The 22,500-nt window shown below is 41.8% G+C and overlaps 2 protein-coding genes across 2 annotated transcripts in view; both read right to left on the bottom strand.

The window, feature by feature from the left end:
- The window catches only part of LOC134325141 (carboxypeptidase M-like), a 16,119-nt gene extending 11,800 nt beyond the window's left edge, over window positions 1-4,319 (bottom strand). Inside the window, exon 1 of the mRNA XM_063007225.1 lies at window positions 4,240-4,319. Coding sequence (XP_062863295.1) covers window positions 4,240-4,304 — 65 coding nt within the window. The 5' untranslated portion in view covers window positions 4,305-4,319. The remainder of the gene's footprint in view (window positions 1-4,239) is intronic.
- Window positions 4,320-10,553: 6,234 nt separating this feature from the next.
- The window catches only part of LOC134330055 (carboxypeptidase M-like), a 38,613-nt gene continuing 26,666 nt past the window's right edge, over window positions 10,554-22,500 (bottom strand). The window contains exon 4 of the mRNA XM_063011024.1: window positions 10,554-10,643. Coding sequence (XP_062867094.1) covers window positions 10,554-10,643 — 90 coding nt within the window. The remainder of the gene's footprint in view (window positions 10,644-22,500) is intronic.

Raw genomic sequence — 22,500 nt, 5'->3', positions numbered from 1 at the left:
GCGGAGACTGTGAGCCAGGCCTTCTCGTCCAACATCAGTGTCTGACCTCACAAATGGGCTTCTGGAAGAATGGTCAAAAATTACCATGAACACACTCCTAAACCTCGTGGAAAGCCTTCCCAGAAGAGTTGAAGCTGTTATAGCTGCAAAGGGTGGCCGACATCATATTAAACCCTATGGATTAAGAATGGGAGTCACTCAAGTTCATATGTGTGTGAAGGTAGATGAGCGAATACTTTTGGTAATATAGTGTACTCACGACTCTTGTTTTGTGCAGCTGCTCTTCTATCAAATCACAAAATTTCCACTGGAACCTCCAACAGTTTCAGTGAGTCATAAAGTGACCAGTGGTTAGTGTGTGTGTGTGTTGGGGGGGGTGGGGGGTAATGTGTGGGTGTAGGAGTGTGTGAGTGTGTGTACATAATTGTTTGTTTGTATGCATATTTGTGTGTGTGTGTGTTTGTGTGTACATATACAGTATATGTTTATGTGTGTGTGTGTGTGTGCATATTTGTGTGTATTTGTCTTTATGCGTGGATTAATATTTGTGTGTGTGTCTCTGTGTGTGTGTGTGTGTGTGTGTGTGCATATTTGTGTGTGTGTGTGTGTGTGTACATATATATGTTTATGTGTGTGTGTGTGTGCATATTTGTGTGTATTTGTCTTTATGCGTGGATTAATATTTGTGTCTGTGTGTGTGTGTGTGTGTGTGTGTGTGTGTGTGCATATTTGTGTGTGTGTGTGTGTACATATATATGTTTATGTGTGTGTGTGTGTGTGTGTGCATATTTGTGTGTATTTGTCTTTATGCGTGAATTAATATTTGTGTGTGTGTGTGTGTGTGTGTGTGTGTGTGTGTGCATATTTGTGTGTGTGTGTGTGTGTGTGTACATATATATGTTTATGTGTGTGTGTGTGTGTGCATATTTGTGTGTATTTGTCTTTATGCGTGGATTAATATTTGTGTCTGTGTGTGTGTGTGTGTGTGTGTGTGTGTGTGTGTGTGCATATTTGTGTGTGTGTGTGTGTGTACATATATATGTTTATGTGTGTGTGTGTGTGTGTGTGCATATTTGTGTGTATTTGTCTTTATGCGTGGATTAATATTTGTGTCTGTGTGTGTGTGTGTGTGTGTGTGTGTGTGTGTGTGTGCATATTTGTGTGTGTGTGTGTGTGTACATATATATGTTTATGTGTGTGTGTGTGTGTGTGTGTGCATATTTGTGTGTGTGTGTGTGTGTACATATATATGTTTATGTGTGTGTCTCTGTGTGTGTGTGTGTGTGTGTGTGTGCATATTTGTGTGTGTGTGTGTGTGTGTGTACATATATATGTTTATGTGTGTGTGTGTGTGTGCATATTTGTGTGTATTTGTCTTTATGCGTGGATTAATATTTGTGTCTGTGTGTGTGTGTGTGTGTGTGTGTGTGTGTGTGTGCATATTTGTGTGTGTGTGTGTGTGTACATATATATGTTTATGTGTGTGTGTGTGTGTGTGTGCATATTTGTGTGTATTTGTCTTTATGCGTGGATTAATATTTGTGTCTGTGTGTGTGTGTGTGTGTGTGTGTGTGTGTGCATATTTGTGTGTGTGTGTGTGTGTACATATATATGTTTATGTGTGTGTGTGTGTGTGTGTGCATATTTGTGTGTATTTGTCTTTATGCGTGAATTAATATTTGTGTGTGTGTGTGTGTGTGTGTGTGTGCATATTTGTCTGTGTTCGTATTTGTGTGTGCATGTGTTTGTATATGTATGTGTGTATGCGTATTTGTGTTTGTGTGCATATACTATATGTGTGTATATGTGTATTAATGTGTCTGTGTGTTTGTGTTTGTGCATAAGTGTGTATGTAACTGTGTGTGTGTGTGTGTGTGTACACTCTCTCTCTCTCTGTCTCTCTCTCTCTGTCTCACACACACTAAAGGCTATTTGGAGAAGCCACTACACCTTTTGCACGTACACTGGGAGAACATACTAAACCTAGTAGTGTTTCATCCCTAAATGTTTTATTAGCCCTGAATAAAAAGGAATGATAAACTGCCACATAGCAACAAGAGTCTGGGTGCTTCAGTCATTCTCTGTGGGGAGTTTTGCATGTTCTTTCAGAGCCCATATGGTTTCACAATTGACTATGTCTGAGAAAGGAAGGGGGGATGGTTGAGTCCCCTGTCTCATTTTTACCATACTGATACTGCAGTATGTTGTTGCTGATATTTATAAGTACAGAGTCAAAATATGGCACTTGAGTGGCGCCCCATCTAATATACTAGCCCTCTGGGATCCGGGTTCGAATCTGTGCAATGCTATTGGTCAGCCGCCGTCTACACAGACATGTCTGAAGAAAGGAGGACGGCTGAAGCCCTGAAAAGGACTGGCGTCCTGTCCAGGGTGGTACTGCAGGGAAACCGGACCCACCACAACCCTGACCAGGATATGATGATGTTTGTGCAGGTGCTAGCGCTCGTTATTTGTGTTGTTTGTTGGTAGATTAGATGCTCAGATGAAGGATGTGGTCGTCTAGCTTGGCGGAACTGCTGGTGTTTTTGTTCCAAGCCTGACAGGAAGTTCAGGGTGAGAAATAAAAAAAATACTGTAGCGCTGCTCTGCACAGAAGCGTCACGTCTTTTTACTACCTCTAACACTCAGTTCATCCCTTACTTTCCTTTATCTGTCCTTCTTTATTCTCTTACAGTCACCAGGGATTACAGGAAACATAAAAGCGCTGGTGCTGTGAACAAACCAGTTCCCAAAATGTGCTGGAGCAACCTGTTTGTTTACATTCTCAGTCTGACTGGCATATGCGATCAGACGGAAACACTACAAGGCAGCGAGAAATGCAGACAAACAGGTGTATGAAATTAATTACACAAAACAAATGCCATGCTTCCAAGTTTGTGGAAACAGTTTGGGGAAGGTCCTTTTTTTTTGGTTCATGAGAATCTGTGCCTGTTTAGTGAAGTCACTCTCTGTATGGAGTTTTGCATGTTCTTTCAGAACCCATGTGTCTTTTCTCTGGGTTTTTCAGATTTCTGCTCTTAACTGCTCCCAGATTGTTTGAGTGGAATCAGTGTGGCACCTGAGTATTTCCAAACCCTGACAGTAAAACCATGTAAATGGAGACTAAGGTATTAAAATCCCATTACCCTGGCCCACTACTGCACTTTGTAGTTCTACAATTACTGACTGTAGTCAATCTGCTTCTCTACATGCTTTGTTACCCCCCTTTCACCCTGTTCTTCAATGGTCAGGACCCTCACCAGACCACCACAGAGCAGGTATTATTTAGGTGGTGGATCATTCTCAGCACTGCAGTGACACTGACATGGTGGTGGTGTGTTAGTGTGTGTTGTGCTGGTATGAGTTGATGGAGGTTTTAAACACCTCACTGTCACTGCTGGACTGAGAAAAGTCCACCGACCAAAAATATCCAGCCAACAGCGCCCCGTGGGCAGCGTCCTGTGACCACTGATGAAGGTCTAGAAGATGACCGACTCAAACAGCAGCAATAGATGAGCGATCTTCTCTGACTTTACATCTACAAGGTGGACCAACGAGGTAGGAGCGTCTAATAGAGTGGACAGTGAGTGGACATGGTATTTAAAAACTCCAGCAGCGCTGCTGTGTCTGATCCACTCATACCAGCACAACACACACTAACACACCACCACCATGTCAGTGTCACTGCAGTGCCGAGAATGATCCACCACCTAAATAATACCTGCTCTGTGGTGGTCCTGTGGGGGTCTTGACCATTGAAGAACAGAGTGAAAGGGGGTAACAAAGCACGTAGAAACAGATGGACTACAGTCAGTAATTGTAGAACTACAAAGTGCTTCTATATGGTAAGTGGAGCTGATGAAATGGACAGTGAGTGTAGAAACAAGGAGGTGGTTTTAATGTTATGATTGATCGATGCATATGGCCAAAAGTATTCGGACGCCTGACCAACATTACTTTGAAGTATGTCTGTGGGAATTTGTGCCAATTCAGTCAAAAGATGACAGCATGTTTATGGCTGGGTTCTGATGATGATGTCTTTATAGAGCTTGCTCATGCAGGAACAGGAAATGCCCATCCCTAAACTGTTGGGCAGTCGGAAGGATAAAATTCCCTATATAGAGTTAATTTATTACACCTGTGAGCAACTGTTGTCTCTAAAACAAACGAATTCAGTAATTAAAAGTGGCGTCCCAATACTTTTGTCCATACAGTGTATCTGACCTCTCTTTCTCTTACCTGCCGGATGAGTACATGCAGTCTCGTCCAGACGCCTCGAAGCCGTCCGGATTCATCGTGGGCATGATGTGGATCCGTGTGCTGTTCATCAGCCGGGTCACGAACGGGTCCTTCATGTAGCTGTGGACCAGGAGATCAATCAGCTGGAGGAGCAGGACACGCCCCACCACCTACACAAGTGCAGAAGGAAAAACACAGATGAACATCTAGAGTTCTTGCGTCCATAGTCAGAAGCTTGACTTGGCATAGCAACGCCTATTTTGTAGCAATGGTGAGGCTGAGGGATCTGAAGTATCTCCAAATAACATGGGGCGCTCACAGGCAGGCACGGTGAGTATCCGCACGCGGTGGTCCGAAGAGGGACGAACCACAGACCTCCGGCTGTTGGGTGACCAAGACTCGTTGATGCCAGAGGATATGAAGCCTGTGGCGTCTGGTTTGGACCAACAGATCTACTGCGGATCAGATTGTAGATCATTTTAATCCTGCCACAGCACACTGGTATCAAAGTGCCAGTCGAAGTGCCCATGCGAACCCTCGTCCACCACTGAAAGCTTCAGTGGCCACATCAGTGCAATGGAAGAACCTGACTAGTCCGAGAAATCCGGTTTTCTCCAAGATCATGTGGTCCGAGAAGGAGTTGGCACTGGAACGCTCTGTAGGACCTGCTGGTGATTTACTAGGGCATCTCAGGACTTCTTCAGATGTTTGTGGATTCCATGTCCTTGTGGGTCCGAGCTGTTCCGACAGCATATTGCACCGTCTGTGCTGTCGTTTCCTATAAAGTGTGGCGCTCTGCACTTTTGCCACATTGAGCTCGCGATTTTTGCGCTTGCCACGGCACTTAAAGTTCACCTGAACTTTGACCCAGTTTGACCTTTTCAAAGCTCCTCCAATGAGACGAACTGTTTGATATGAGGCGGTAAAAGCGACTCAGGCCGTACGGACAAAGCTTAACGTGACTTATTGTACTAAAACAGCGAGTGAGGAATGTGATTAGTGGAGGAACTTATGAGCAGTAATAATGAAGAGAAGTTTAGTGCTCCTGTCTCCTTCTTTTACTACATTAAACCACGTTAAGCTTTATTTCGAACCAAAAGTGTTTGACTCTCCAGGAGAAGCTGATTCTGATTCTCAGCGTTTCTCAGAACCTCGAGTGAAATCACCACACTCATCTGTGTATTAGCTACTAGATCTGCATGTCTCATCTAACTAGCAACTTTCAAAAAGATCAATTCTTTAAATTGGACAAAAGTATTGGGTCCTGGGTCTACCCTGGGCCTCCTCCCAGTAGGCCGTGCCAGGTATGCCTGGAAGGCATCCAGGAGGCATCCTTATCAGATGCCCGAACCACCTCAACCAGCTCCCCACCATGCAAATGAGCAGCGGTTCTATTCCTCACCCTATCTCGGAGAGTACGCCCAACAACCCAGTTGATGTAGTGCCTGGGTAGATGAAAAGCAAGGTGCCCATGTGGCGCGCTCGGATACTCCACCGGCACGACACCGCTGGAAATCTGGATTCTCCGAGTCTGAATCTCAACTCCCTGGGTGCAGCAGACAAAATCGGCCACTAGTCTGCTGGGTAGGAAAAGACCAGACTAAAAAGTGATTGGGGTATTCAACGCTGTGTAAGGACCCTGGTTAGTAGCTCGTGGAGATCAGCGCGTGACTCTCCATGCGCGAGACCGACCTCATGCATGAATCCACCGAAGTACGGGCGAATAAGAAGGGGTCGGTGGACTACGCATGCATGAATATACCCTCCTCAGACGTGATCAAGGTCCCCAGCGGTGGAAAAGTAATTGGCTATGACTAAATCGGGAGAAAATAGCTTTTTGGTCTGATGAGAAGAATCTGAGTTGGCTGAATCCTCTCTGATGTTGCTCCACCGAGCTTCACGCTGACAGATCGAGGTCTGGTTAGCATGCCACGGCGTGGGTGTGCGCACTCGACATAATAGGTTTGTTTATTGAAAATTGTCAGTACCACTAATATTTGTGCTCTGTGTACTGAAACGAAGGAAAAAGTAAAACAGACGCCCGTCCCGATCCTGCCAGCAGTTCTATTACCAAGCTGATTAAATATCCCAGCACGCAAAGCGCTCCGTTCTGTTTATCCTGTTTGTTTATCTTATTACGGGGAGCTGTGGTCTGGCACGGAGTCAACGCTCGTCGGTTCTGCACCGCGACTTTAGAAAACATCACAAAGGAACCAGTTTGTGGGACCGTGCTGCACAAAAGCCGATTCAAGACCTGTCATGATTTATCTCATCACAGTTATTGTCCCGATAATGGTTCGACATCCGGGGTTAGTTACTGCAATGTGCCTGTTGATTCCAGAGAAACCAAACCCACCACAATCCTGACCAGGATAAACAAGATTTCCTTCTATGTTACCAATTAACCTGCTTACTGTGGAACGTTTCAAGATTCTATAAACTATCTGACTGAAATCCTGGTGATCTCTCTACATAAACGTATTTTACATCATCCTCCACTCCCGAAGTGTAGAAGAGGGCGTGTCTAAATACTTAGTTCCCTTAAAATGCTCCTACTGAGGCGCCTTAGAGTGATGATCCGACTGAATGACGAGAGTTCTTTTCAAACTTAATTAAATTCTCATTGATGTTTAATGTGTGTAAAGATGCACGAGTGTTGTTTAAATTCAGGCTCATCAGGGACAGTTCAACCGTTTTCGGTCGACTATCTGTCTGTCTGTCTGTCTATCTCTCTATCTGTCTGTGTCTGTCTATCTATCTATATGTCTGTCTGTCTATATGTCTGTCTTTCTATCTATCTGTCTGTCTATCTATCTGTCTGTCTGTCCGTCCGTCCATCCATCCATCCATCCATCCATCCATCCATCCATCTATCTATCTATCTATCTATCTATCTATCTATCAATCTATCTATCTATACGTCTGTCTATCTATCTATCTATCTATCTATCTATCTATCTATCTATCTATCTATCTATCTATCTATCTATCTATCTATACGTCTGTCTATCTATCTATCTATCTATCTATCTATCTATCTATCTATCTATCTATCTATCTATCTATCTATACGTCTGTCTATCTATCTATCTATCTATCTATCTATCTATCTATCTATCTATCTATCTATCTATCTATCTATCTATCTATACGTCTGTCTATCTATCTATCTATCTATCTATCTATCTATCTATCTATCTATCTATCTATCTATCTATCTATCTATCTATACGTCTATCTATCTATCTATCTATCTATCTATCTATCTATCTATCTATACGTCTATCTATCTATCTATCTATCTATCTATCTATCTATACGTCTATCTATCTATCTATCTATCTATCTGTCTATCTATACGTCTATCTATCTATCTATCTATCTATCTATCTATCTATCTATCTATCTATCTATACGTCTATCTATCTATCTATCTATCTATCTATCTATACGTCTATCTATCTATCTATCTATCTATCTATCTATACGTCTGTCTATCTATCTATCTATCTATCTATCTATCTATCTATCTATCTATCTATCTATCTATCTATCTATCTATCTATACGTCTGTCTATCTATCTATCTATCTATCTATCTATCTATCTATCTATCTATCTATCTATCTATCTATCTATATATCTATCTATCTATACGTCTGTCTATCTATCTATCTATCTATCTATCTATCTATCTATCTATCTATCTATCTATCTATCTATACGTCTGTCTATCTATCTATCTATCTATCTATCTATCTATCTATCTATCTATCTATCTATCTATCTATCTATCTATACGTCTGTCTATCTATCTATCTATCTATCTATCTATCTATCTATCTATCTATCTATCTATCTATCTATCTATCTATCTATCTATACGTCTATCTATCTATCTATCTATCTATCTATCTATCTATCTATCTATCTATCTATACGTCTGTCTGTCTATCTATCTATCTATCTATCTATCTATCTATCTATCTATCTATCTATCTATCTATCTATCTATACGTCTGTCTGTCTATCTATCTATCTATCTATCTATCTATCTATCTATCTATCTATCTATCTATCTATCTATCTATCTATCATCTATCTATCTATCATCTATCTATCTATCTATCTATCTATCTATACGTCTGTCTATCTATCTATCTATCTATCTATCTATCTATCTATCTATCTATCTATCTATCTATCTATCTATACGTCTGTCTATCTATCTATCTATCTATCTATCTATCTATCTATCTATCTATCTATACGTCTGTCTGTCTATCTATCTATCTATCTATCTATCTATCTATCTATCTATCTATCTATCTATCTATCTATCTATCTATCTATACGTCTGTCTATCTATCTATCTATCTATCTATACGTCTGTCTGTCTATCTATCTATCTATCTATCTATCTATCATCTATCTATCTATCTATACGTCTATCTATCTAACTATCTATCTATCTATCTATCTATCTATCTATCTATCTATCTATCTATCTATCTATCTATCTATCTATCTATACGTCTGTCTGTCTATCTATCTATCTATCTATCTATCTATCTATCTATCTATACGTCTGTCTATCTATCTATCTATCTATCTATCTATCTATCTATCTATCTATCTATCATCTATCTATCTATCTATCTATCTATCTATCTATCTATCTATACGTCTATCTATCTATCTATCTATCTATCTATCTATCTATCTATCTATCTATACGTCTGTCTGTCTATCTATCTATCTATCTATCTATCTATCTATCTATCTATCTATCTATACGTCTGTCTGTCTATCTATCTATCTATCTATCTATCTATCTATCTATCTATCTATCTATCTATACGTCTGTCTTTCTGTCTGTCTGTCCGTCCGTCCGTCCGTCCATAAATCTATCTATCCATCCATCCATCCATCCATCCATCCATCTATCTATCTATACGTCTGTCTGTCTATCTATCTATCTATCTATCTATCTATCTATCTATCTATCTATCTATCTATCTATCTATCTATCTAACTAACTAACTACTACCTACCTGATCAGCTGCCTCAGTAGAGAGGAGTCTAATTAGACATGAACAGGCAGATTATTTAGACGCTCTACTAATACAGAGATTATGACGATTACATCATCGCAGTTTTAGCTTACTAAGCTAACACAGTTAGCCTCAGGTGGCACAACCCGCTAGCACGCCAGCATTCAGTGCGGCACGACTTTACTCACTAAAAACAATAAATGTGGCGGACGAATGGAATGGAGTTCTTTTCAAATGTAAATAAATCCTCATTGATGTTTAATGTGTATAAAAGTGTAATTATACAACTGTTGTTTATTTGTAAATCCAGGCACGTCGGGGACGGTTTAACTGTATTTGGTACACGGAGGGAGACGTTAGCTGGCGTGCTAGCGGGTTGTGCCACCTGAGGCTAACTGTGTTAGCGCAGTAAGCTAAAACGGCGGTGACATTATCGTTATGAGCTCCAGGTCTTATTAGAATCCTCTCTACTGAGGCAGCTGATCAGGTAGGTAGTAGGAAGCAAGGCAGCTCGCTAGGATTGTTCATATTTACAAACTACAGTGAAGTTAATTAATAAGATAAAGAAGTAGAGTGGTAAGAAGTCTGGAAAAAATTTCAGACTATTTTATCGTACACTGTATAGCCAAAAGTATTTGGACACCTGACCATGAGCTTGTCAGACGTCCCATTTCAAAAACAGAGTGACCTCTGTGTGATCATTTCAGCTAGTACAAAAGCTGCTCTTCTGAGAAGGCATCTGAATTATGTCTATGTCTGTGGGAATTTGTGCACGTTCGATCAAAAGTTGTCAGGGTTTGTAAGGCTGGCCGCTGACGTTGATGTTCCGGTTCATCCCAGAGCTGTTGAGTGGTGCTGAGGTCAGCTTTTCTTCACGTCTTTATAGAGCTTGCTCATGCTGGAACAGGAAAGGGCCTTCCCTAAACTGTTGGAGTTATATAATTGATTCATTACACCTGTTAGCAATTGTTTACAGTATTTCTCAACTGCTAAAACACAATTTCTGAAACCTTGCTCCATTTTCTTAAAACATTAAACACAAAACCTCATCTTCAAGCAGCATTTACAAAACCTCTGACTCCTCTTGCAAAATCCAACTTTCGCCTCAAAACAGATTCACCTGTGCTCAAAACCAAACACTGCCATCAAAATGATATACACTATCAAGCAGTCAGCAAACAATACACCAAAAAATAGAAAACACACTGTTCAAAACATATAGTTCTTAGGGAGAAGTAAATTTTTAATGTCAAAACAAATTTCATATTTTTCCGTCATTGTCTTTTGATGAACAAAAACATGTTCTATCAAAGGAGCTCAACTGCAATTCTTGGTCTTTGTTGATATGAACCTGCAACCAGTAAACAAATGGAAAGCACAATGTTTAGGGTCATACAATTTGTTTATTGTACAGTATACAGCCTACAATGCACTGTACTACAGTATACAATACATATATACAAAGGGACAAAAATCAAAGGACTAAACAGGTGATCAATGTGCTTCTTCTTGTCTTTGGGCTGGGTCAGGCCAGAGCACTTCGTCGACATCACAAGCAATATTTTCCCTCCTGAGGCAACGGGGGAAGAAGCCTCTTGTGTGCCGTATCCAGCCCTGACATGATTCCTCACCTATGTCCATTCTCAGACTTTCTCATTCCCACCTTCAACAACCTGTTTGCTCTCTGAACTGGCTTATATTGGTTGTGTCACATCATTTGAAACAAGTGAAACCAATTTTGAGTGGTCGTGTTTAATCAATGACATGTGCGCTTCATTTGTATTTAATTGTTGCCACTTGTGTTTAGCAGTATGGATGACGTGTGCATTAGAGTGCAGAATGTGTTTTGAGAATGAGAATGTGTTTAGAGTGTTGCTGAAAAATGTAAGTGAGATCTGCAAATAGTGTTTTACCATGTGGAATGGTTTAATGCAGGGGTCTCAAACTCGCAGCCCGCGGGTCAGTTGCGGCCCGCAGGCCGATATTTTGTGGCCCCCGACATAACGTCAAAGTTCATTGTTAGTGCGGCCCGCGCGGTTTTCTCACACGCACCTATTTTGCTGAGTCGTTGCGCAACTCTTTACCCTTCGCATTTTATTATTTTTTTCACTTAGCAACGTATTAGCAACGTCACTTGGCTGAAACGTGATTCAGAGCGACACCAAGTGGAAGGAAAATATATCCTGTCAGCCAGTGCAAGGTACAGAGGACAGAAAGGTGCGATCGCAAAAGAAAACGAATTTACCAAGAACGATTTAATCAAAAAGAGCAAGAATTTAAAATATATAAAACAGACAATGCACTTGATATTAAGAATTAAGAGAGGTGAAGTAACATGGACACCAGAGTTAGCTCAGTGGCGGAGAGATTTGGTAGAGCAGAAGGATGTGCAGGATGTAAACAAAAAGAATAAAATCTAGATCACTTTATTTATGAATGTGAAATGCATAAACACCTGAGAGACAAATTTAATAATGATAAGAAAAACGAAGTGCTCAAAAAAGCTATGAACAATGATACAATTTTCAAATTCCTCTCAGAATATATAGAAAGGGCTTTCTGAATAATATCCCAAACACTCAGGTATTGGGCAAAGGTGGAAAGAGTACTAAAATATTTTACTCACGTAAAAGTATTACTACTTTAAATAATTTTTACTGAAATACGAGTAAAATTACTAGTCTAAAAACCTACTTAAGTAAAAAAGTAACTCATTTAAAACGTACTCAGAGTAAACGTTACTTCGTTACTTGTGTTAGTAAAAAAAATTTTCTTAACAATAGGGGGGGTCTCTCCTGTGTAATGCAAACAGGACAAGTGGATATATCTCACAATAGTTGTTTTTAATTAAAATATAATAGAAAAAACATGTTGATAGAACATTTAAAATATTTAGGGATGTGTAATGTGTCATTTTAGTACAGACCATCCCATAAAACATTTTCAAACTGTATAACCACTGAAGTTGGCATTAATTGTGGATTCTATAGACCAGCCTTCTTTTCATCACCAACAAATACCAAACAACATACCTCAAATCTCATAACTCAAAACAAGTCACGGTTACAAGTGTTGTGACTTTCACTAAATGACCCAAAGAAAACCTTCAAGATGTAAGACAATTCTGGGAATAATGTATCTTTGAAGGTTTCTGGCAGCAAAGAGTAGGTAAAAGAAGCCTACGTTCTGAAGAATTGTTCATGTTCTGAACTGTTATTAATAAAGATTGAGAAGTTTGGATCAGTTGTACTTTTGTTTGGAATACCTGAAACCCTTTTTTTGTGGAATACTTGATGCTGCCCAGCCGCTCCTAGACTCTACCTCCAGCGGCCCCCAGGTAAATTGAGTTTGAGACCCCTGGTTTAATGTAATGACAACAGACTGAACAATTAGCTAAATGAGTTTAGGCAACTGGGAACTCTGTTCAGCCAATGGGATTTAGTGTTTTAGCAATTGAGAAAAACTGTAAAAGTCAAAAGTCTTGTCAGAAGCCCCCTCAGAAAGTCGCTCTATTTTAATAATGTTTGTTTCTGAAATGAGACATCCAGCAAGCGTATGGTCAAGTGTCCAAATACTTTTGGCCATTAACTGTATCATGCTCTGTATGCTAAGAACTGTCCTTTCTGCTTCTAACCCTCATTATCTGAGACATAAAGACAAACGAGGATGAGCACCGGTCTGCTTTTGAACCCAAACATCTGCCGGTGGACGGGGGGAGCGGGTACAGAAGAGTGTGTTTATACTTTCTGGTAAAAGATATTAAACACCGTGTCCTTAAATACAGAGCTCAGAATTTACCTGATGTCCAGGAACGATAGATGAGAGTGTTTCAGCTGAGTGGGATTTAATGTACAGTTGTGATGAGTTCAATTAAGGATATTATTATTTAAAGAGACTTTTATTTGAGCAGAGGGGAAGCGTCAGGGCTCCATAGGCCCTCGAGAGGGGCTTCAATATTCCTAAAATAAAATATTTAATATTATTATATAATAACACATAATTTCTTGTTTTATTTTATTTACTCATAGTTTGACAATCAACATTTAAACAAATGCAAATCTAAGCAAAAAAATCCTTCATACTGGCCTATTCAGTAAGTGTTGGAATGTAAAGGGTTAAATTAAATTAAGGGTTCCTTTTCACCACTTAAAAGAGGTTTTGGCACCGAGGAGACCAAGTGATTTAGTGTTTCAGCTTTTATTTTGCCTCGTTCTTCCTGCAAACACGTCTTAAGATGTGTAACAGTACGGGGGGTAGTCGTCTCATTTTTCCTTTCTAAATTCTCCACACATTCTCTATTGGGGACAGGTCAGGACTGCAGGCAGGCCAGTCCAGTACCCGTAACCTCTTCTTCCACAGCCGTGCCTTTGTAATGTGTGCAGCAGGTGGTTTTGCATCGTCTTGCTGGACGTCCCTGGAAAAGACGACGTCTTGAAGGCAGCACATGTTGCTCTAAGATCTCGATGATCTTTCCTGCATTAATGCTGCATCACAGAGTGTAAATGACCTTTACCAAGGGCACTGACACGCCCCCATACCATGACAGATCCTGGCTTTTGGACTTGTCACTGATAACAGTCTGGATCCTCTTCCTCTTTGGTCCGGAGCACACGGTGTCCATTTTTTCCAAACATCTGACCACAATACACGTTTCCACTGTGTGATGGTCCATCCTAGATCCTCCGAGCCCAGAGAAGTGGACGCCGCTTCTGGACATGGTTAACATAAGGCTTCTTTTTTTTGCACAGTAAAGTGTTAAGTATCATTAGTGCAGTAACTCTGTATTGTAGAGCTTGATAAAGGTTTGATAAACTAATCCCTCACCCATGTGGTTATATCAGCTAGTGTTGAGTGGAGGTTCTTGATGCCGTCTGAGGGATGGAAGATCACGAGCGTTCAGATTAAGCTTGTGTCCTTGGTCTTTACACACTGAAATTCCTCCTGATTCCTTAAATGGTTTAATGATATTCTGCACTGAAGAGGGAGAACATGCAAATCCCTTCCAATCTTTCTTGAGGTTCATTGTTTTTAAACATTTCAATCATTTTCTCACACATTTGTTGATAAACTGGATCCTCTGATCATCTTTACTCATCAGAGACTCTCAGCCTTTCCTGGATGCTGATTTTGTACCAAACCTGATTACAATCACCTGTTTAAAATCACATCATTATTTAGTTTTTTTCACCTCATTACTAGCTCTAAATTGCCCCCGTTACAACTTTTTTTGGAATGTGTCGCAGGCCTGAAATGCAGGAATGGATGTTTATTAATAAATGAAATGAAGTTGAGCAGATAAAAGATGAAATATCTCAGGTTCATCCTGTCTAACATCAAATAAAAGTCAAAGTCAATGTAAGAAACTCTGTGTTATTATTATATGCATTTTCCATACTGTCCCAACTTTTTCTGATTTGGGGTTGTAGATTTGATGGTGTGTGTTTGTGGATTGGTGGTGTGTTTGTGGATTGGTGGTGTGTTATAGATTTGTTGGTGTGTGTTTGTGGATTGGTGGTGTGTGTTTGTGGATTGGTGGTGTGTGTTTGTGGATTGGTGGTGTGTGTTTATGGATTGGTGGTGTGTTTATGGATTGGTGGTGTGTTTATGGATTGGTGGTGTGTGTTTGTGGATTGGTGGTGTGTGTTTGTGGATTGGTGGTGTGTTTATAGATTTGTTGGTGTGTGTTTGTGGATTGGTGGTGTGTGTTTGTGGATTGGTGGTGTGTGTTTGTGGATTGGTGGTGTGTGTTTATGGATTGGTGGTGTGTTTATGGATTGGTGGTGTGTTTATGGATTGGTGGTGTGTGTTTGTGGATTGGTGGTGTGTGTTTGTGGATTGGTGGTGTGTGTTTGTGGATTGGTGGTGTGTGTTATAGATTTGTTGGTGTGTGTTTGTGGATTGGTGGTGTGTTATAGATTTGTTGGTGTGTGTTTGTGGATTGGTGGTGTGTGTTTATGGATTGGTGGTGTGTGTTTATGGATTGGTGGTGTGTGTTTGTGGATTGGTGGTGTGTGTTTGTGGATTGGTGGTGTGTGTTTATGGATTGGTGGTGTGTTTATGAATTGGTGGTGTGTTTATGGATTGGTGGTGTGTGTTTATGGATTGGTGGTGTGTGTTTGTGGATTGGTGGTGTGTGTTTGTGGATTGGTGGTGTGTTATAGATTTGTTGGTGTGTGTTTGTGGATTGGTGGTGTGTTATAGATTTGTTGGTGTGTGTTTGTGGATTGGTGGTGTGTGTTTATGGATTGGTGGTGTGTTTATGGATTGGTGGTGTGTTTATGGATTGGTGGTGTGTGTTTGTGGATTGGTGGTGTGTGTTTGTGGATTGGTGGTGTGTGTTTGTGGATTGGTGGTGTGTGTTTATGGATTGGTGGTGTGTTTATGGATTGGTGGTGTGTGTTTGTGGATTGGTGGTGTGTGTTTGTGGATTGGTGGTGTGTGTTTGTGGATTGGTGGTGTGTTTATGGATTGGTGGTGTGTTTATGGATTGGTGGTGTGTGTTTGTGGATTGGTGGTGTGTGTTTGTGGATTGGTGGTGTGTGTTTATGGATTGGTGGTGTGTTTATGGATTGGTGGTGTGTTTATGGATTGGTGGTGTGTGTTTGTGGATTGGTGGTGTGTGTTTGTGGATTTGCTGGTGTGTGTTTGTGGATTGGTGGTCTGTGTTTGTGGATTGTTGGTGTGTGTTTATGGATTGGTGGTGTGTTTATGGATTGGTGGTGTGTGTTTGTGGATTGGTGGTGTGTGTTTGTGGATTGGTGGTGTGTGTTTATGGATTGGTGGTGTGTTTATGGATTGGTGGTGTGTTTATGGATTGGTGGTGTGTGTTTGTGGATTGGTGGTGTGTGTTTGTGGATTGGTGGTGTGTGTTTATGGATTGGTGGTGTGTTTATGGATTGGTGGTGTGTGTTTGTGCATTGGTGGTGTGTGTTTGTGGATTGGTGGTGTGTGTTTGTGGATTGGTGGTGTGTGTTTGTGGATTGGTGGTGTGTGTTTGTGGATTGGTGGTGTGTGTTTATGGATTGGTGGTGTGTTTATGGATTGGTGGTGTGTGTTTGTGGATTGGTGGTGTGTGTTTGTGGATTGGTGGTGTGTTTGTGGATTGGTGGTGTGTGTTTGTGGATTGGTGGTGTGTTTATGAATTGGTGGTGTGTTTATGGATTGGTGGTGTGTGTTTGTGGATTGTTGGTGTGTTTATGGATTGGTGGTGTGTTTATGAATTGGTGGTGTGTTTATGAATTGGTGGTGTGTTTATGGATTGGTGGTGTGTGTTTATGGATTGGTGGTGTGTTTATGGATTGGTGGTGTGTTTGTGGATTGGTGGTGTGTTTGTGGATTGGTGGTGTGTGTTTATGGATTGGTGGTGTGTGTTTGTGGATTGGTGGTGTGTGTTTGTGGATTGGTGGTGTGTTTATAGATTTGTTGGTGTGTGTTTGTGGATTGGTGGTGTGTGTTTGTGGATTGGTGGTGTGTGTTTGTGGATTTGCTGGTGTGTGTTTGTGGATTGGTGGTCTGTGTTTGTGGATTGTTGGTGTGTGTTTATGGATTGGTGGTGTGTTTATGGATTGGTGGTGTGTGTTTGTGGATTGGTGGTGTGTTTGTGGATTGGTGGTGTGTGTTTATGGATTGGTGGTGTGTGTTTGTGGATTGGTGGTGTGTGTTTATGGATTGGTGGTGTGTTTATGAATTGGTGGTGTGTTTATGAATTGGTGGTGTGTTTATGGATTGGTGGTGTGTTTATGGATTGGTGGTGTGTGTTTGTGGATTGGTGGTGTGTGTTTATGGATTGGTGGTGTGTTTATGAATTGGTGGTGTGTTTATGGATTGGTGGTGTGTGTTTGTGCATTGGTGGTGTGTGTTTGTGGATTGGTGGTGTGTGTTTGTGGATTGGTGGTGTGTGTTTGTGGATTGGTGGTGTGTTTATGAATTGGTGGTGTGTTTATGGATTGGTGGTGTGTGTTTGTGGATTGGTGGTGTGTGTTTGTGGATTGGTGGTGTGTGTTTATGGATTGGTGGTGTGTGTTTGTGGATTTGCTAGTGTGTTTATGGATTGGTGGTGTGTTTGTGGATTGGTGGTGTGTGTTTGTGGATTGGTGGTGTGTGTTTATGGATTGGTGGTGTGTGTTTATGGATTTGCTAGTGTGTTTATGGATTGGTGGTGTGTTTGTGGATTGGTGGTGTGTGTTTGTGGATTGGTGGTGTGTGTTTATGGATTGGTGGTGTGTGTTTGTGGATTTGCTAGTGTGTTTATGGATTGGTGGTGTGTTTGTGGATTGGTGGTGTGTGTTTGTGGATTGGTGGTGTGTGTTTGTGGATTGGTGGTGTGTGTTTATGGATTGGTGGTGTGTGTTTGTGGATTTGCTAGTGTGTTTATGGATTGGTGGTGTGTGTTTATGGATTGGTGGTGTGTTTGTGGATTGGTGGTGTGTGTTTATGGATTGGTGGTGTGTGTTTATGGATTGGTGGTGTGTTTGTGGATTGGTGGTGTGTTTGTGGATTGGTGGTGTGTGTTTGTGGATTGGTGGTGTGTGTTTATGGATTGGTGGTGTGTGTTTATGGATTGGTGGTCTGTTTGTGGATTGGTGGTGTGTTTGTGGATTGGTGGTGTGTGTTTGTGGATTGGTGGTGTGTGTTTATGGATTGGTGGTGTGTTTGTGGATTGGTGGTGTGTGTTTATGGATTGGTGGTGTGTTTGTGGATTGGTGGTGTGTTTGTGGATTTGCTAGTGTGTTTATGGATTGGTGGTGTGTTTGTGGATTGGTGGTGTGTGTTTATGGATTGGTGGTGTGTGTTTGTGGATTGGTGGTGTGTTTGTGGATTGGTGGTGTGTTTATGGATTGGTGGTGTGTGTTTATGGATTGGTGGTGTGTTTGTGGATTTGCTAGTGTGTTTGTCGATTGGTGGTGTGTGTTTGTGGATTGGTGGTGTGTGTTTGTGGATTGGTGGTGTGTTTGTGGATTGGTGGTGTGTTTATGGATTGGTGGTGTGTTTGTGGATTGGTGGTGTGTTTGTGGATTGGTGGTGTGTGTTTGTGGATTGGTGGTGTGTGTTTGTGGATTGGTGGTGTGTGTTTGTGGATTGGTGGTGTGTTTGTGGATTGGTGGTGTGTGTTTATGGATTGGTGGTGTGTGTTTATGGATTGGTGGTGTGTGTTTGTGGATTTGCTAGTGTGTTTATGGATTGGTGGTGTGTTTGTGGATTGGTGGTGTGTGTTTGTGGATTGGTGGTGTGTGTTTGTGGATTGGTGGTGTGTGTTTATGGATTGGTGGTGTGTGTTTATGGATTGGTGGTGTGTGTTTGTGGATTTGCTAGTGTGTTTATGGATTGGTGGTGTGTTTGTGGATTGGTGGTGTGTGTTTGTGGATTGGTGGTGTGTGTTTGTGGATTGGTGGTGTGTGTTTGTGGATTGGTGGTGTGTGTTTATGGATTGGTGGTGTGTGTTTATGGATTGGTGGTGTGTTTGTGGATTGGTGGTGTGTTTGTGGATTGGTGGTGTGTGTTTGTGGATTGGTGGTGTGTGTTTATGGATTGGTGGTGTGTTTGTGGATTGGTGGTGTGTTTGTGGATTGGTGGTGTGTGTTTATGGATTGGTGGTGTGTTTGTGGATTGGTGGTGTGTGTTTATGGATTGGTGGTGTGTTTGTGGATTGGTGGTGTGTGTTTGTGGATTGGTGGTGTGTTTGTGGATTTGCTAGTGTGTTTATGGATTGGTGGTGTGTGTTTGTGGATTGGTGGTGTGTGTTTATGGATTGGTGGTGTGTTTGTGGATTGGTGGTGTGTGTTTGTGGATTGGTGGTGTGTGTTTATGGATTGGTGGTGTGTGTTTGTGGATTGGTGGTGTGTTTGTGGATTGGTGGTGTGTGTTTATGGATTGGTGGTGTGTGTTTGTGGATTGGTGGTGTGTTTATGGATTGGTGGTGTGTTTGTGGATTGGTGGTGTGTGTTTATGGATTGGTGGTGTGTGTTTATGGATTGGTGGTGTGTTTGTGGATTGGTGGTGTGTGTTTATGGATTGGTGGTGTGTTTGTGGATTGGTGGTGTGTTTGTGGATTGGTGGTGTGTGTTTGTGGATTGGTGGTGTGTTTGTGGATTGGTGGTGTGTGTTTGTGGATTGGTGGTGTGTTTGTGGATTGGTGGTGTGTGTTTGTGGATTGGTGGTGTGTTTGTGGATTGGTGGTGTGTTTGTGGATTGGTGGTGTGTGTTTATGGATTGGTGGTGTGTGTTTGTGGATTGGTGGTGTGTTTGTGGATTGGTGGTGTGTTTATGGATTGGTGGTGTGTGTTTATGGATTGGTGGTGTGTTTGTGGATTTGCTAGTGTGTTTGTCGATTGGTGGTGTGTGTTTGTGGATTGGTGGTGTGTGTTTGTGGATTGGTGGTGTGTTTGTGGATTGGTGGTGTGTTTATGGATTGGTGGTGTGTTTGTGGATTGGTGGTGTGTTTGTGGATTGGTGGTGTGTGTTTGTGGATTGGTGGTGTGTGTTTGTGGATTGGTGGTGTGTTTGTGGATTGGTGGTGTGTGTTTATGGATTGGTGGTGTGTGTTTATGGATTGGTGGTGTGTGTTTGTGGATTTGCTAGTGTGTTTATGGATTGGTGGTGTGTTTGTGGATTGGTGGTGTGTGTTTGTGGATTGGTGGTGTGTGTTTGTGGATTGGTGGTGTGTGTTTATGGATTGGTGGTGTGTGTTTGTGGATTTGCTAGTGTGTTTATGGATTGGTGGTGTGTGTTTATGGATTGGTGGTGTGTGTTTGTGGATTTGCTAGTGTGTTTATGGATTGGTGGTGTGTTTGTGGATTGGTGGTGTGTGTTTGTGGATTGGTGGTGTGTGTTTGTGGATTGGTGGTGTGTGTTTGTGGATTGGTGGTGTGTGTTTGTGGATTGGTGGTGTGTGTTTATGGATTGGTGGTGTGTGTTTATGGATTGGTGGTGTGTTTGTGGATTGGTGGTGTGTTTGTGGATTGGTGGTGTGTGTTTGTGGATTGGTGGTGTGTGTTTATGGATTGGTGGTGTGTGTTTATGGATTGGTGGTGTGTTTGTGGATTGGTGGTGTGTTTGTGGATTGGTGGTGTGTGTTTGTGGATTGGTGGTGTGTGTTTATGGATTGGTGGTGTGTTTGTGGATTGGTGGTGTGTGTTTATGGATTGGTGGTGTGTTTGTGGATTGGTGGTGTGTGTTTGTGGATTGGTGGTGTGTTTGTGGATTTGCTAGTGTGTTTATGGATTGGTGGTGTGTTTGTGGATTGGTGGTGTGTGTTTATGGATTGGTGGTGTGTGTTTGTGGATTGGTGGTGTGTTTGTGGATTGGTGGTGTGTGTTTATGGATTGGTGGTGTGTGTTTGTGGATTGGTGGTGTGTTTATGGATTGGTGGTGTGTTTGTGGATTGGTGGTGTGTGTTTATGGATTGGTGGTGTGTGTTTATGGATTGGTGGTGTGTTTGTGGATTGGTGGTGTGTTTGTGGATTGGTGGTGTGTTTGTGGATTGGTGGTGTGTGTTTGTGGATTGGTGGTGTGTTTGTGGACTGGTGGTGTGTGTTTGTGGATTGGTGGTGTGTTTGTGGATTGGTGGTGTGTGTTTGTGGATTGGTGGTGTGTGTTTATGGATTGGTGGTGTGTTTGTGGATTGGTGGTGTGTGTTTATGGATTGGTGGTGTGTGTTTGTGGATTGGTGGTGTGTTTATGGATTGGTGGTGTGTTTGTGGATTGGTGGTGTGTGTTTATGGATTGGTGGTGTGTGTTTATGGATTGGTGGTGTGTTTGTGGATTGGTGGTGTGTGTTTGTGGATTTGCTGGTGTGTTTGTGGATTGGTGGTGTGTGTTTATGGATTGGTGGTGTGTTTGTGGATTGGTGGTGTGTTTGTGGATTGGTGGTGTGTGTTTGTGGATTGGTGGTGTGTTTGTGGATTGGTGGTGTGTTTGTGGATTGGTGGTGTGTGTTTATGGATTGGTGGTGTGTGTTTGTGGATTGGTGGTGTGTTTATGGATTGGTGGTGTGTTTGTGGATTGGTGGTGTGTGTTTATGGATTGGTGGTGTGTGTTTATGGATTGGTGGTGTGTTTGTGGATTGGTGGTGTGTGTTTGTGGATTTGCTGGTGTGTTTGTGGATTGGTGGTGTGTGTTTATGGATTGGTGGTGTGTTTGTGGATTGGTGGTGTGTGTTTGTGGATTTGCTGGTGTGTTTGTGGATTGGTGGTGTGTGTTTATGGATTGGTGGTGTGTTTGTGGATTGGTGGTGTGTGTTTGTGGATTGGTGGTGTGTGTTTGTGGATTGGTGGTGTGTGTTTGTGGATTGGTGGTGTGTTTATGAATTGGTGGTGTGTTTATGGATTGGTGGTGTGTGTTTGTGGATTGGTGGTGTGTGTTTGTGGATTGGTGGTGTGTGTTTATGGATTGGTGGTGTGTGTTTGTGGATTTGCTAGTGTGTTTATGGATTGGTGGTGTGTTTGTGGATTGGTGGTGTGTGTTTGTGGATTGGTGGTGTGTGTTTATGGATTGGTGGTGTGTGTTTATGGATTGGTGGTGTGTGTTTGTGGATTTGCTAGTGTGTTTATGGATTGGTGGTGTGTTTGTGGATTGGTGGTGTGTGTTTGTGGATTGGTGGTGTGTGTTTGTGGATTGGTGGTGTGTGTTTGTGGATTGGTGGTGTGTTTATGGATTGGTGGTGTGTTTGTGGATTGGTGGTGTGTGTTTATGGATTGGTGGTGTGTGTTTGTGGATTTGCTAGTGTGTTTATGGATTGGTGGTGTGTGTTTATGGATTGGTGGTGTGTTTGTGGATTGGTGGTGTGTGTTTATGGATTGGTGGTGTGTGTTTATGGATTGGTGGTGTGTTTGTGGATTGGTGGTGTGTTTGTGGATTGGTGGTGTGTGTTTGTGGATTGGTGGTGTGTGTTTATGGATTGGTGGTGTGTTTGTGGATTGGTGGTGTGTGTTTATGGATTGGTGGTGTGTTTGTGGATTGCTGGTGTGTGTTTGTGGATTGGTGGTGTGTGTTTATGGATTGGTGGTGTGTTTATGGATTGGTGGTGTGTGTTTGTGGATTGGTGGTGTGTGTTTATGGATTGGTGGTGTGTTTATGGATTGGTGGTGTGTGTTTGTGCATTGGTGGTGTGTGTTTGTGGATTGGTGGTGTGTTTATGGATTGGTGGTGTGTTTGTGGATTGGTGGTGTGTTTGTGGATTGGTGGTGTGTGTTTATGGATTGGTGGTGTGT

The sequence above is a fragment of the Trichomycterus rosablanca genome, chromosome 1, assembly GCF_030014385.1.
Source record: "Trichomycterus rosablanca isolate fTriRos1 chromosome 1, fTriRos1.hap1, whole genome shotgun sequence".
In the NCBI taxonomy this organism is placed as follows: Eukaryota; Metazoa; Chordata; class Actinopteri; order Siluriformes; family Trichomycteridae; genus Trichomycterus; species Trichomycterus rosablanca.
This window is presented reverse-complemented; position numbering and strand designations above follow the sequence as displayed.